The sequence below is a fragment of the Ambystoma mexicanum genome, chromosome 10 (assembly GCF_040938575.1).
Source record: "Ambystoma mexicanum isolate Mex_15411 chromosome 10, UKY_AmexF1_1, whole genome shotgun sequence".
NCBI classification, from domain to species: domain Eukaryota; kingdom Metazoa; phylum Chordata; class Amphibia; order Caudata; family Ambystomatidae; genus Ambystoma; species Ambystoma mexicanum.
In genome coordinates this window covers 680,574,789-680,591,571 of record NC_090932.1, presented here as the reverse complement: position 1 = coordinate 680,591,571, position 16,783 = coordinate 680,574,789, and the positions used below count along the sequence as shown (strand labels likewise).

General features: G+C 47.9%; 1 protein-coding gene across 3 annotated transcripts in view; it reads right to left on the bottom strand.

Annotated features, from left to right (window-relative positions):
* The window catches only part of ATR (ATR serine/threonine kinase), a 1,676,349-nt gene that overhangs the window by 30,674 nt on the left and 1,628,892 nt on the right, over positions 1-16,783 (bottom strand). For all 3 annotated transcript variants that reach the window (XM_069618270.1, XM_069618272.1, XM_069618271.1), the window contains 2 exons: positions 16,425-16,576; positions 15,567-15,672 (listed from right to left, as the gene is read on the bottom strand). In XM_069618270.1, the coding sequence (XP_069474371.1) occupies positions 15,567-15,672; positions 16,425-16,576 (258 nt within the window). The remainder of the gene's footprint in view (positions 1-15,566; positions 15,673-16,424; positions 16,577-16,783) is intronic.

Below are 16,783 nucleotides of genomic sequence, written 5' to 3'. Positions count from 1 at the left end.
TGTAGAGAGGACTCATTAAAAATGTTGACGATATTGGCTGAAAAGGGGTACAAGGTAGACATGGAAAAGATACAATACTGTCAGGAACAGGTACTTTACATTGGCCAACTGATATCACAATATGGAAGAAGGATTGCACCACAAAGAGCACAGGCAATATCAGGCACTCCCGTGCCACAGACTGTAAGAGAACTGCAGCAATTTCTGGGACTGTGCAACTACTGTAGAGCATGGGTATTTGATTACAGCTCTTACATAGGACCCCTGCTTGAGGGTTTGAAGGAAGCAAATAAAGGGGAGAAAAAGTTGGGATGGACTATGGAAATGAAGGAGGCATTTGATGAATTAAAAGAAGCAATATCAACTGCTCCAGTACTAGCATCCCCAGACTATGAGCGACGATTTTTTATATTTTCACATTGCGACTCAGCAGTAATGAAAGCAGTATTGGCCCAAAAGACTAGCATGGGCTATAAACCAGTAGCATTTTACAGCGGTCACTTAGATCCAATAATGTTAGGACAATTCTCTTGCGAACAAGGTCTTGCTGCAGCTGCATTTGCAGTAGAAAAAGCATCATCAATAACTATGGGGTGTCCAACTACACTATTTGTAGAACATGCACTATTTGCGATATTGAATAAACCTAAGTCCACACTGACGACACAGAGGGCAACAGGTTATGAGATTATTTTGTCCAAAGCTGAACTGGCAATTGTTAGATGTAGCACGGTTAACCCTGCAAGGTTCCTAGCAGAAGTAATTGAAGAGGGAGATTACGCCCACGACTGCACCCAAGTAACTGAGATGTACTCATGTACTAGGAAAGTTGAAGAAAACGCACTAGAGGGAGGTGAGCTTTTGTTTATTGATGGGTCATCAACTATTGATCAAGGAGACGGGATAAGGAGGACTGGGGCAGCAGTAGTACAAATGATGGAAGCGCCAGTGTGTGTGGCTATTAAGTGTGTACAATTACCACAGCATTACTCTGCTCAAGCGGCGGAACTGGTTGCACTCATATTGGCACTAAAGGAAAGTTTTGATAAAAAAGTTACTATATATTCCGACAGTGCATATGTTACATCCACTGTCCACTCAGGGCTATCAAAGTGGAGAAGAAGAGGGTTTAGGAGAGCTGACGGCACTCCAGTACAACATGCCCTCTTGTTGGCTGAACTAATTGAAGTAATAAACGATCCCCAAGAACTAGCCCTAGTAAAATGCACAGCACACACCAATGGAGAAGACTATATATCAAAAGGAAATGCAGCAGCAGACGCACATGCAAAATATGCTGCATATTTTGGTGAGATATGGAACCCCACAGACTCACAGAGAGGGAGAGGGAGGGGAATAGCGAGGGAGATGTTAATAAAAGAAGGGTACACCCATCTCCCAGCCACCCAGATTATGGAGTTACAAGCGGCTGCACCAATGGCCGAAAAAGAAGTATGGGTGAAAAGAGGATGCACAATGTCACCAACCGACGCACTATGGCGCCAGGGTGGCACTGGGAAAGTTGTAATACCATTGGCATTGTTAAATACCGCCTTGAACCAATTACATCACCCTGCCCATACAGGCAAAGAAATAATAGCAGCACGAATTAGAGAAGATTGGTTCTGTCCCGAGTTAACATCCCATGTGTCAAATTTTATCAGCAATTGCCTTACATGTCAACAGTTCACGGCCGGTCATACTTTAAAGGTGATAAGAGGTACCATACCCCGACCAGAAGGACCTTTTCGGCACCTCCACATTGACTATGTTGATATGATCAACATTTGTCAAGGCAATAGATACATGATAGTAGTAGTATGCCCATTTTCTAGGTGGATCGAAGCAGGGCCCTGTTCACACCCTGATGCGTTTAGAGCAGCCAAATTTATAGTAAGGGAGGTATTCCCCAGGTGGGGAGTGTGCGAGGTGTTAAGATCAGACAACGGACCCCATTTCGCAAATGAAATGTTCCAGCATATCACATCCCTACTGAACATTAAACACAAATTTGCATGTGCGTACCACCCACAGGCCAATGGTGTATGTGAACGCCTGAATGGCCTATTGAAGGAGGCAATTGCTAAAATACAGCAAACAACAAAGAAAAGTTGGTTGTATTGCCTTCCGTTAGCACTGTTCGAACTTAGAAACAGGCCAGGGTCCGACCACCACCTCACCCCACACGAGGTGGTTACTGGACGCCAAATGCGCCTTCCCCTAACACCAACGTCAAGGGCATTCACCGACCAAGAAAGTTCTGCGAATGTGTTAGGTGATGAAATGTATCAATATGTGTCTTCTTTGATTACTAGCGTTGTGTTTGTGTCTCAACAGCTCGAGCGCACACGGGGCGGGTCCACCAGCAACCAAGAAATAGACGAAAATACAGAATTGGGAAAGGAGAACTTGTGCCAACTTGCCAAAGGTGACCACGTACTACTTCGAAATTTTAATAGAAAGTGGAACCAGCAGAGGTTCACTGGCCCCCATTTAGTAGAGGACGTATCAACAAGAGCAGTAAAACTAAAGGATAAGCGTGCGTGGAACCACCTGCATGATGTAAAAATTTACAAACTGCAGACCCGCCCCAGCGCCAACGACAGGTCCATTGGAAAAACGCCAACAACATCCCCGGCAGCGGAAGAAAACACAACCACAGACAACGACCCAATTGTTCCCTCGGAGAGAATAACGGACGAAGAAGGGGGTGATCCCCACACTGCCCACCCCATGGTCACACGTTCAAAGAGTAAAACTGCTCCCGCCATCTGAGCAAACCCCCCCCCCATTGACTACTAAATACAATTGTAATAAAAACTAAGGACTTCGCTTGCACCAATACACATGTAAACACGTGAATGTTCTCTTTTTCTCTCGCACATACAGGAGCTGCGTAATATTGTATTGTTAAGAAAAGTTATCTAACAAATTCAGTGTGCAGGCGTAGATGGTGCTGCCAGACGATAGTTACCCAGAAGAATTGTCACACCAATTTGTATACGAAATAAAAAGGCCAACATACTTAAAAAAGAAAAGGGTACGTGTATACTACACGGCCTTCCTCCTGGCCATAGAAAATTACATGCCCCACCTCCGCCCATACTTGCCGGTCTTGAGAGACCGATCACTTAGAGTAGCGTGGGAGCAACTCTTCACCTGGGCACTGAATGACTATTTGATAGGGAGAGCTTAATGAAACAAAACTAACATTTAATAACAAGCACTTTTTGAGAATTTTTAGGCGGGCAACTTTAACGTCGCAAGAATACGCTGCCAGGACTGCAGCAAGGTAAGAGCAAAAATGTCGGTGAGGTTAGCATATGTAATAAAAATAATAGGGATTTTTATGATCACCGGAGTTTTGGCTGCCTCTGTATGGCAGTACAGCTATGCTATGAGTTTTTTTGCTGCACCCAAACCTAATGTACCCCACCTCCCTGCTGCAACAGGTGTTACGTCAGGTGGTAACAGTAACAATGAACAAAAGCGAAATAAAGTTAAACGCAGCACATACTCAGACAATAAAGGTATTGATAATTATGTACAAGATTCAGCACACGTCACAAACAACATATGGTACCAGCACATGACCCGCATTGGTAAGCAGACAACTGAGGATAGCTGTTACGTTTGCTCATTAATACCATACGCCATGAGCGCTTCACGAACATTTGTTGCCACAGAAATAGATGAAAAAACAGCACAGTGCATAATATATTTGGCCCTGTTCCAAACGAAAGGAAGATTCCAAGGAACAGTAGTGCACATGACATGGAAAACACGAGACTCATACCCATATGAAAACAACTTCCTCAAGACCTATCTGAGTTATCACAAGACCAGTTTACATGCTGAAGCATTCAGATACATAACAAGTGGCCCTGAAAAAGGAGAAACAAAGAAGGTAACACTGCAGTATCTACCATGTGATTGGTACGCCACGGAAGTTCCGGGTAAACAAGGATGCTGGGAGAGGCCATTACTGACGATAACAGGAAAGGTGTTCCTGGGTACCAGCTGGGAGATAGGAGTGGTTGGCAGCAACATGGTAACAAAAGAAACTATCTCAACCATCGAGACACACAATCATCGATGTTGGACGACATGGATCAAGTATGTACCAATGCTCACGTGGGTAGAAGAAGATGAAGACCCGATAACTATATTACCATTGACTGCGCCCAAAGTATGTTACCAGCATAAAGGAGAGGTGGACGTGGGATATAACACCAATTGTGCAAGTGTGATGGAGTTACCTGAGGGGGGAGCGGGAACAGCAGTAATAATGGACCATTATTGGGCCTGCGGAGAAAAGGCATATCATACACTGCCTCCCCTGTGGAGTGGTGTGTGCACAATGGTACACGTCAATGTACCATCACTAGTGGTACCTAAGAAGCATGTCGATGTGGCGAAATTTCCGAAAATGGATGAAGGAGACAGGAGAAGAAAGAGATCTGCACCACTCCAGAAGGAGCAAGAAAACAGGACCAACAGCAATGATACTGTCCTAAACAGGAGAAAAAGACAAGGAGAGCCATTAACAGGAAATTATCTGTGGGGAAGGTCGGAAACGGAACTAACCTCAATACCGCCAGAACACAGACTATTCAGCAGAGCAGCAATGTTCTTCTCCTCAATAATACATCCGGGACTGCAGGCATACGCAAACGCAAAATGGCTGCAAATAACCAGATGGGAACTAATGATGACCATAAATTTGACAGTAAATGGGTTTAACGCAATTAAAGAGGAGCTGCGAGCTGTAAGGATGGTAGCACTACAGAACAGATATGTATTGGACCTTCTCACAGCAATGGAAGGAGGAGTTTGTGCAAAGATAGGACAATCATGCTGCACGTTCATACCTGCCAACGATGCCGACAATGGTACACTAACAGAAGCAGTTTCACAATTGGCCCAGATGCACTCCAAAATGATGGACGAAAGTAACGGCGTAAACAAGGATAAAAGCTGGTTTTCACTATTATGGTCATGGATGCCATCTTGGCTGTCAGATGGACTGAAAATAATAGTGGGATGTGCTATTTTGGCTGGAGCTGCACTGATAATAATTAGATTTTGGAAAGCCCGGAAGGCGCGCTCAACTGATGAGTTGCTGGAAATGGTGGGAATGCACCCCTTGATGCCAGCGGATGACGGCCAGCACACAGGTGTGATAATACACGAAAGGGAGAAGTTGCGCACCCAAATCATCGCCAATCATCTAGACCCACCATCAGTGAAGATCGAGAACCCAAGGAACCCTAGGAGCTACATAGGAAGATGGGTGTACTGTACTCCTGGAGGAACATGCGAATACATGTATTGGTCATTTGAAGATCACGTAAACCATTATGGACATCTCGGAGGGATAACCAAGATATGGAGAGTAAGAGGAGATAACGAGAAGGATATGTTTGTGGTCGACAAGTCGACCAGAGGGGGGACTGAAGTGGGAGAATGGAAAACCAGACTCCCGTCCTTCACCTCTCGCGCTTGGCCTAGAGGGTCGCGGCCCAGACACCCGCCACGAGAAGAGTTTGCCCATTTACCAGATGACCAAATACCCTGGTACAGAAACATACGGATGTGTCCATCTGCCTGCCCAACAGCCCGCACTGGCCATGCCGACACCTGCGGCACGGACCAACTAGACTGAAATCTACACATCGTTAGAGATGCCATGACGACCTAGATAACGGGAAGCACCGCTGAACTATTATACACGCTGAACATTTCCACACCAATCTACACGAAGAACATACTCAGTGCTCTGACGTAGGCGACAGGCTTATTCACGGACGTGCATCTTTATTATTTTTACATAGGCTTTCAGAATGCAGAAACGCAAGACGCACCATGAGCTCATTTATAACGCTTGCTCACGCTTCTCTTGAAACCCGTTACCATCATGAGAGATATAATGGAAACACGATACTGGCCATGAAACTGTATGCCACTATAACCTAAAGCATCCATGCACTAAATGGATTACCCGTGCACCAGGCCCAAGTAGGCCTCAAGCAAGAGTTCCCGTGGACATTAATAAAGCAAAAGTCAGGTTGCTGAGCCTGCAGAAAGAACCCAGTGGAGCAACCAGCCAAGGTCGTAATGTTGCAAACCCACAGTCAAGAAACAAATCTTCAAAGGCACGATGTTGCAACCTCGCACTCCACGTACCAATGTTAAAATCATATCTGCAAATTAAACCAGACATACAGTGGAAAAACAATATTAATTGTGCAGAATTATGCCTCAAACACGGTCCCTCCCCACGTGACCAAGCCGAACCTGACGAGATGCCAAAACCCAGGAGAGAAAAGGCGTCTGGGTACCTCGCTACGAGACGCAGGCCGACACACTTGAAAGGCTCAATGGACACCTGCTACAGTGGGAACGGTCAGTCTCCCACCTATGAATAAATCCTCACATTGCCTGCACGTACCCATATTGAAACACTGTTGCAACCACAGGTGCACCGTGTGCTGGGAACAACGGTGGTCCCAGGCTGGGGAGCTCACGGATGCACCAATCAGAACATGAGGTTCTTATCTCAGACGTCAGTAACGTTAGCCAATCCTCAGGGGTCTTCATGTAACAATTCTTATGTATCTAATTGTAGGGACAACCCAGATATACCACCTGACTACATCTTAACCACTAATATCATTCTCTATATGCGTACTATACTAACCCCACCACTCGAGCAACCAATCAAGAGTGGCGATAGGTTCTTTTGGTAACTTTTTGGAATGACGCAAGTAGCGCGTCATAATGTAGTAAAAAGGGCCTGCGAGCCCCACTATTGTGTGTGTGTCAGGACGAACGCGTACGCTCCTTGACCCATCCCTGCCGTTTGCATAATAAACGGCAGAAGTTGCCTTGCTCCTTGTGTGTGCCTCATACTCTGTCTCGATCCGAGATATACACGGGAGGAGTTGGGGCCTCCCTGCCCGGAGGTCTGCGGACGGCCCGGCCGACCCCGGCAGAATCCCCCCCCGACAGTAGTGACTAACGTACTCTTAGCCCATAGTCCCCTTTCCTCTATACTGTATGGGCGTCCCTTCCAAGGGACGGGAGACGGAACCTTTTTCATCAGAAAAAACCTTCTTCCCAATTAAATTTAGAGGCACGTGGGGATGCGGCCCAGGGAGCATGCGCTGCCCTGACTCCGCCCTCTGACGCCACACATCAGTCCCCATTGATGCGTCGACAATAGTTTTAACATTGCCTAATGACACCAGTATTATTAGGGGGGAGGATGGTGGGACGTATGGAGGAAAGGGGACTATGGACTAAGAGTACGTTAGTCACTACAGCGAGTAACTTATAATTACTCTTCCGTCCCGTCCCCTTTCCTCCATACTGCATGGGCGATTACAACTGATTCTAGCCCCAGGGTGGAGAGGAGATCCTCCTTAAGTAAATAGGTTCCTGAGAACCACCTGTCCGAAAGCCGCATCCGATCTAGAGCCGGCATCCAAACAGTAATGCTTGCAGAAAGCCGAGGGAGATGCCCAAGTGGCCGCCCTGTTTATGACTTGCCAAGGGACATGGCGCTGGAATGCGATGGCCGTTGCCTTGGCCCTAACTGCGTGGGCATGCATGTTGGCCGGGAGCGGCTTGTGCTGGCCCTCGTACGCTTCCTTGATGGCAGAGACCATCCAGCGGGATATGGAAGCCTTAGAGGCCTGATAGCCCACCCAAAAGTGACAAACAGGGCACCCGACTTGCGGAAGCCCCTGGTCCTGTCCAAGTAGAATTTTAGGGCACGCCTGACATCCAGGCAGTGCAGCACTCTCGGTGATTCATCCTTGGGATTGGGAAAGAATGTCGGAAGGACTATTTCCTCGTTCAGGTGAAATGCAGATGGAACCTTGGGCAGAAATGCCAGGTGCGTCCACATGACTACCTTGTCCTTGTGAAAGGTGGTATACAGTTCAGAGGCGACCAGCGCCTGAATCTCGCTGACTCTGCGAGCCGAGGTAAGACAGACTAGTAAGGCCGTCTTGATGGTGACCAGCCTGATGTCCATGGACGCCATGGGCTCAAAAGGTTTGTGCGCCTGGGCGCCCAAGACTAAGTTAAGGTCCCACACGGGAGCGGTCTCTTGATACAAAGAGTGGGTAGAGTCTAGCAAGACCAGTCAGATGTGATGTTTCTTGACGATAGGGTTGGAGGAGGAGAAAGTCCCCTCCTCCGAGTTATTGTACGCCCCAATGGCCGCAAGGTATGTACGGCAGGTGTCCACCTGTACGCCCGAATGAGCAAGGTGCGCCGAGAAGGAGAGCACGTTGTCCAAATTGCAGGACAAGGGGTCAATTCCCTTGGAGTCTGCCCAGTGGCAGAACCTGGTCCATTTGCTCTTGTACTGGGCCCTGGTGGCTTTGCTCCTGGCGCCCTGTATGATCTCCAGATTGGCCTGGGAGAGGCTAAGGTGCCAAAGTGTTACCTGTTCAGGTACCACGCTGTGAGGGCTAGTTTCCCTGGCGCGGGGTGGATGATTCTGCCCCCCTGCTGAGCCAGAAGATGTGCTGGGCCCGTTGGGAGGTGTATAGGGGGCACCTCCGATAGGCTGAGGAGCTCCGAAAACCATGGTCTGGCTGGCCACCGTGGAGCAATCAGAATGAGGAGGAGTCGGCACGACTCCTTGGTTTAGCAAATTACCCTGTGGATTAGGGGAGTGGGCGGAAAGGCGTAGGCCCTCATGCCGGTCCACTGGAGGTGAAATGCGTCGCCCAGAGAGCCGGGGCCCTGACCCTGCCAGGATGCGAACTGTGAGTACTTCTTGTTGTGCCAGGTGGAAAAGAGATCTACATGGGGGTGACCCCACCTGTTGAAGATCTCCTGAATAACGAGGTTGTTTAGCTGCCACTCGTAGTTGTCCGCTCCCAGCCTGCTGAGCCTGTCCGCCTCCAGGTTGCATTCCCCGGGGAGGTGGACTGCCGAGAGGTAAAATTTGTTTTCCAAGGCCCATTCCCACATGCTGATCGCCAGTCTGCACAGAGGAGGGGATCTGGTGCCTCCCTGCTTGTTGACGTAGTACATACTGGTCGAGTTGTCTGTCTGGATGAGGACAACCTTGCCCTTGCGAAGTGGTAGGAATGCTTTGAGCGCTAGCCAGATGGCGTTCAGCTCCAACCAATTGATGTGGTATTCCTGCTCCCGTCGAGTCCAGGTGCCGTGGACTGAGAGATCGTCCAGGGTGGCTCCCCAGCCCTCGAGATTCCATGAGGCCGCGAATCCTTAGTCTTGTATGCGGCATGGCTAACAGAACCGCCGCTAGTAGACCCAGGGGATGTTGGTACCACCATGCAGAGGTCACCTCTCTGCTGAGGAAGTGGGCGGTGGCCCTCTTGATGGCCGAGATCTTGTCTTCCGACGGGACGACCCTCTCGGAGCACGTGTCCCAAATGAGTCCCTGGAATGTCAGAGTGCTTATGTCCAATGTATTGCATGGGTGGTACTACTTTCAGTCACAGACCTCCTCTTCCTCGGCTCAGTGTTTGTATAGGAAAGGGAGGGGGATCTGGGAAGTTGGAATATCCTATAAAATAGGATTGGACAGGGGTAGTTGGAAAGGGGGGATACCATGTCTCGCCATCAGGCATTCCTCCTGCATTTGTCCACCCCTAGGGTCTGGATCCAAAGGCGATGGCCGTGCCCTGGCCACCTGAGTAAGGGATCCCCAGGGTCTAGGCAGTGAAACACCCTCTGGTTTTTCACAGCCGGTACAAAGTCATCAACTTTGTCGGTGTTTGTCACCATAGCTGTGTCTGTTTCAATGTGCGTGGCAGGGTCCTCTGTAGGGGTCAACACCCGAGGTGGGGGCAGTGGTGTTGGTTGGCGCCTTGGACCCGCAGGGTCCTTTGACTTATGTATGAGTCTAGAAGTACTTCCGGAAAGTGGCCTTGGAGGACTTCCAGGCGGCGCAGGGCCCAGTGTGGGCAGCAGCCTCTGCAGAATTTCTGATGCCAGCATGTGCAGCGTGGTCAGAATGTCCAACTAAACATTTCTGGGTTGAGGTGTAGAAGAAATGAGAGGGGAAGGCTCTGGGCTGGTATGTCTCTTCTGGAGAGGTAGGCAGTATGGTTCACCCTGCGGTGACCCACCTTCCAACGTGAGTCCCTGGCCCCCTTCATGCTCCGAATAGTAGCCCTCGGGCAGATCGTCACCCTCATTGGAGCTAGTATAAAAGTCCCCCGGCATGGTACCGTACCCCAGAGGCTATGAACAAATTCAACCCGGCCATACCCCCACAATGCTGGAGGGGCTGCCCCAACCGGGGCACGCTGCTCCACCTGCTCTGGACCTGCCCGAAGTCCATGCTGTTTTGGAGGGAGGTCCTGGATCAAATCATAGGGATAACGGGCCTGACAATCCCCTGGGACCCAGCCATCGTCCTCCTGGGAGCTATGGGCGAGGGCCATTTCCCACTAACAGGCCGCATAGCGGACTTATGCAACCAACTCTTGACGGCAGCAAAGATCTCCCTGTCCAGACTCTGGAAGAACCTTGAGGGTCCAGCCATACACATGTGGTGGTCCAAATGTTGGGAAACAGTGGCAGCAGAAAAAAATCACAGCCATAAGATTCGGCAATACCTCCAAATTCGAACAAATCTGGTCCCCCTTCCTGGATTACACAAGGAAATATCCAGGCCTAACGAGACAGCCCCCCAACCTTCGATGGATAGGGAAACAGGCTTAAAACACACACTCTGTGGAAGGCGGAACAGGATACAACTCTGCCACCAGCAAACAGTCTCAGGCCCGGCCCAACCCTCACCTGCGCCCCAAGACCCGGGGAAGTCTGCACCTCGTCAGAGCCCTGCACCCGTGCAAGAGGAACGATCTGCCCCCTTAACCCGTCAACCTAAGACAATCAGCTCCCCCTACACCCTGCTATTGACATTCCCTCCTGTTACTCCCCCCGGAGCCCCAAAGACTCAGTCATCATTGGGCTTACTTCTTTTCCATTCATGTTTTCTGCTCTGTTTCTCTTCTTCGTTGTAATATCTTACTCGCATGCCTACTGTGAAAGGCTTCTATGACAATGCACTGTTATGCTTGCATGCATGCATAAATACCATTTCAAACATATTTGAAAAAAAAAGAAGTGCCCTGGCCCACTTGGTTCAGCTCCTTGCTCTGCCTGAGACTTCTGGGAGAAAGAGGCTGCTGTCCCCTTTCCAGGGGTCTTCGCTGAAGCGGTTACCTCACACCGTGCCCGTAAGAAGAACTGCGAAGTAACCATTGCTGTGGCACCACCTTTGTGGTCTGCCCTCCTTAAGAAGTAGTAGTGGTGGTCGACAAGGAGGCAAGAGCAGTCGTCGTCGATGTGGCCGTTGCTGACGCAGTTGATGATTGTGTTGTCTTAGCTGGTTGAGAAGTTGATGGAAGCAGGGAAGGGCCCACCTTGGATCTCTCCGTTGTCTTGTCTGCTAGCAAACAGAGTTTTGAAGGGGTCAAGAACTTTCCCTTTGAGTGTGCAACCCTCGCTGGCAGGCTCACTGTGGATGTGGTCGGTGATGACGACTTTGTCCTTCCCGAGCCGGAACCCACAGCAGCGGCGAACCCAGTGGGATCCGTGTTGTGCAGCTTTGCCTTCTTTTGGACCCCGTGGGTGGGGAGTCCTCAAAGGACCTCGACCTCTTAACAGAGAGAGTTTGATTGTTGGACTGGCCAGTCCTGGGAGAAGTGTGCTCATGCCCAGAGGGCGAGTCAGAGGCCTTACCCGATTTTAACCAGGCCAGTCTTCTTCGAAAATCACGGCAGAACTCGCTTCTGTTCTCATCATGGTCAGGATGCAGGCAGTAAAGACATTTGTGGTGTTGATATTCCACAAAAACATTCCTTAGTCCACATTTCACACAAAGTTTGAAGAGGCATCTCCTCTCTACAGTCATGGCGAAAGGGTGCGAAGTAGGCCCAAGCCTTGGCCTTCTTTGATCCGATGAAAGATCCTCGATGAAATATGATCTTCACCGACAATACCACCTCTGGTAGACTGATAACTTCAAAAATCAGTAAAAACTCTCAAATTTGACCAAAACACTCAAGGTATTGGGAAAAAAGCTCAGAGCACTAACAGGAATCCTAACACTGAAGCGTGCAGTACAAATCTGAAGATGGCCACCAGGGGTAGAGCTTAGGGAGAGGACTGTCATTGGGTGGGGCAGTATGACCCAGAGGACAGGGATTGGTTTAGAGGACAAATACAGTTTTCAAGCAAGAGTGAAACTGTTTTTTCTTTTACAGAGGATTCCCAGCCTGACGATGGGGAATATTTAGGAGTGTGGGTTAGTTGGGTGGTGATAAGAGATGGTGGAGGATGTCCGAGAGACCAGAGGAGGATGGAGCGAAAGGAGTGTGGAGGATATTATATGGAGGAGGTCTGTGGAATGTTTGTATGTGAGAGGGGAGTGTGTGAGTAGTTGAGGTAGCAGAGTGGTAGTAGTGGCGGAGGCAATAGTTTATTTATTTCATTTGTAAGCGCACATACCACCCTGTAGGCATTGAGGCGCTGTTGCAGGTGCAAAATACTAGTTAAGCTAGTGTAAAACAGGAATAGTTGCATACAAGTACAGGGTGACAAGGGGTGACCTAACAGCGCTTATCATAGAAAACATACAGAATCATACATAAGTATAAAACCAGGTGGCAATTATCCCACAGGAGAGGCAGTTGGGACGTGGGACAGAAAAAGTTCCTGGTCAGGTTTAGGTAAAGAGCTGAGTTTTTAGGTAAAGAGTAGATAGAGACCGTAAGTAGTAAGAGTAGTGAGTGAGAGAAACAGTCAGTAGGGTGGAAGTTGTCAGTAAAGGGCGATAGTGTGCACTAGAGAACTTGAAACATAGACTGACAGTAGTCGTAGTAGTAGTAGGAACTAAAGGTAGTAATGGGATATTGTTAGTAGCAGAGTAAGAACAGTAGTAGAGGGAGAGTAGGAAGAGCGATGGAGTGGGAGAATAGGAGTAGCTAGTGGTAATAGTAGAGAGACAGAGAGAATAACAAGAAGAACAGCGAGAAGCAAGGAAGTAGAATGGGAGGAAAGAGGGAAGAGAAGATAACAGAGGTAGAGGGGTAGTTGGCGGTAAGATCAATAGTAAGAAAAGGAGTACGAAAAATAAGTAAGATCAAAGGGTGGAGGTGGAAAGGCAGAGTAAGAGATCGAAGGGATAGTGACATGTTGGGAGGAGAACATCTTAAGAGACCACAATTTTGAAGGGTCAGGTACAATCGGGTGTGAGCATGACACTGGGTCGAAGAAGGCACCACCTCCAACTCTCTAGAACACTAAGTGGGCTAGGAGAGTTAGAAGACCCCTATAGAGTCAGATACCCATTGCCTTAGGGAAGTTACACTTAACCCCAGGTAGAATGAAAGACAGTAGGGGTCACCTGGCTGTAGTCTAACAAACCCATTACGGACGCATGCGATAGGGAGGCGGGGAAAGGCCGGGTAGACAAGATGGAGAGGAATGGTCCTAGCACCAAAATCCAAAGCACTGCCAGCCCCTTGATAACTTTGCCCAGGAGATACGGCTAACTTGTTTGTAAAGAATCTTGAATAATCACCCTTGGACATTCGAGTCGGCATGGTTATTTGGGGAGGGTCACCCTGTCACACAGATTAGATAGTAGGGGTACACTGGGTATAGTAAATCTATCTTAGAGCAAGCCGGTTTGGAATAGAGAGAATGGGATAGCAAGATAGGAACCCCTTCAAGGTTGAGGGAAATGGCACAGGGCCACCCCTCGAGTGGGAACCCCAATTGCACCTCTGTACATATTTTGGGAAAATATAAATTGAAAAAGTACCTACACTGTTACATGACCTATTGAGACATTGGGGCCTCATTAGGAGTGTGGCGGTCTGGAAACAAGGGTGCCGGTAAGCTCACCGGCACCCTTGATTCCAGACCGCCACACTCCGAGTCTGCCTGCCGGACCCGCTGGGCCCGACAGGTCTGACCCTGCCGGGCGCAGCGGCCATGGTAGGCCGAGCGGTCATGGAAGCAACAGTGCAGGTGCTTCTGTGAACCCATTTGCATGGAGTCCTATGGGACTCCACGGGAACGGGGACTAACATTTACCGGCACCTAGCTTTCCGGTCTGCCAGGATTTGTAATGTCCCGGTGGCACTGGGAAGCTAGGTGGCAGTAAAATATTACGAGTCCGGCAGCAATCCGTCGGAAGCACCGGCAGGGTTACCACCGGACTCGTAATGAGGCCCACTGTCACATAACAGACACGAGATAAAAGTATACTTGAACGATGAAACATGCAAACTATGGAGGTCATTACGACATAGGCGGTAAGGGGTTAACGGCGCCGGTAAAGGTGCCGTAGCCGTCAACCCGTTACCGCCTCATTACTATTCTGCTCGCGGAAACCCGCTAAGGACACCTGGTTTTACGAGGCGCTTTTAGCGGGTCCCGCAAGCAGACCAGGGTGCTAACAACGGGTCCATTATTAACGGGCCCGTTGTTAGCACCCTCCCCATTGAGCCCTATGGTAGTTCGAATGGGTTCCTTGAATGAGGAATTACGGGTCTTCCAAGGTCGGCATGGTTACTTCCTAACTTGTAATGACCCCTTATGTGTTTTTGGTTCAATGCAGATTTATGGGAAAAAAAGTTTAAGTTCAGTCTTAGATGAGCTAAGTAAATCAATTCAGGGCTCCGTGCTGGTCTGCTGTATTTTTCCCTAACTCAAGATGCTGAAAGGCACAAATGGTTAGGAAGGTTTTAATACACCAGGAGGCAGTGAACCCGATATCTTTGTGAACAAGCAGAAATGGCTGCTCCAAACCATTTTAATGCGAGAAGTGAACGTGCCCTAGGATTCTACACAAATACCAGACAGAACTGCTATGTTCACCTATACTATCTATAGCATTCGTTTTTTCATACATGAGCCAAAACGTAAAAGGAACAACATAAACGGGGAGACTGATCCGATTGCAGTTACACACGTGATTCCAACGTGATTCCAACGTCATTCTGTGTAAAAGTGTTCTGGTCCCACCCCAAAGTAAGGTGCGGGCTCCATTAGCCTGGATGTAGAGGACTTGGATATAGAGGTAAAGATTTTTTAATGCGGCAAGGATGATTTTGGGCATTATTACGAGCTTGGCAGCAACTGAAAAACATACACGATTTGGATATAATCCATGTTTTACTGCACCAACATATTCTGAGCTTCAAACCTGAAACTACAATTCTGCCTGTTTTTGCAAGCAGGTAGTAATTACCTCTGCACAAAACCTTAACCGGTGTGTTATTGCCACGTGGGGTAAAATGGCATTTATGCATGGAGTCCTGTCGGACTCCAAAATGGGGAATAACTGAAGGGGCCGCATGACTCAAAATCATGCGGAGGCTTCAAGTAAATGCATGCGAAAAGAGTAACACTGCTTGTTGGTATTACACCCATAATCTAGTAGTTAATTGTTTACATTTAATGCATCTTGGACACCGAACACTACATTCCAAATGCTTCTAACTTGTGCATACAAAAATAGAGAAGAGGAAAATAATCACTGCTAGGCCACTGACCTTTTCGTTCACAACTTCTCCAGTTTCATTCACTTGCGCTTTCGAGTTCCCCCGGGCCGGCTTGCTCCATTCCACCAGGGGATCATGAAGGAAAGGCTTCAAGACACTAAATAATATTCAATAGAAGTTTCTGTTAAGAACCTACACACTGATGACAGATCGTCTACATGAAATGCAGGACACAAATAATCCCTTTTGTTCCTTGTGATTATTCTATAATCGCTTGCTGGAGCGTGTATTTGGGTGTTTCATTGCTCGTTTTAGAACAATTGTTACCAATTACAACTGAATAGTACTCATTTCATTAATCTAGGAAACATGAAAAGACTGAATGGGCATGCCATGCAGGGGATTAAAACACATGAGCTGCAGGTCACACACAGATTTTAGCAGCTGGGGGTCAACTCAGAGTTATCTCAATGGTTGGGAGGCTCAGGAAGCTGACATATAAATAGGACATTAGAACAAGTACTCTTAAATACTATTAAAATCTAAAGTGAAAACATGCTATACTACTTGTGACATGGTATGTAGGACTATAAAACTGATTTGAGAAACATGATGAAAAATGCTGACCATTACAAAACGAAGATTTGATGTGCAAAACCTGATTGAATGTAGGAACATTTAAAAATAGAAATGTTCCTACCAAACTGTGGCAGTAAATAAACAGGTTTCTATATATAAAAATCATGAGAGGAGATGATGACAGGGCACTGCCCTCCCTGCTGTGGTAAAAATACACGAAAATGCAATAAAAAACATACCATGCCAAATAAAAACTAAAAGCAATATCTTCTTTAAAAAAACCAACACATAAAAAGATCACACGGAACTGTCCTATCCAATGATCCTTACCTCATAAGGGGTTCTCTTTGGTCACGCATTAATCTCATTGTGACTTCACATGCTCTCCTAAAGAGGCCTTCTGTTCCCATAGGGCCCATTCCGTTAACCATGTTGTGTGTCAGGCGGAAGGGCACAATCTCTGGAACCTCAAAGGTTTCCCCCTAACAAAACAAACAGAGACCATATACATTGGAATGTTTAACTTTCGAGTAGGCTTTGCAAATTCCAATCTTTCTGTAGTAAACGCTAGTGCGGACAGGTTTCCGTGAAGTTTGTTCTTTTCGCTTGAGCAGACAGTAGGACCGTCCAACTCAAACACATAGACGTGCCAGATGCTGCCATCATCCATGAAATGACAACATCTTGCT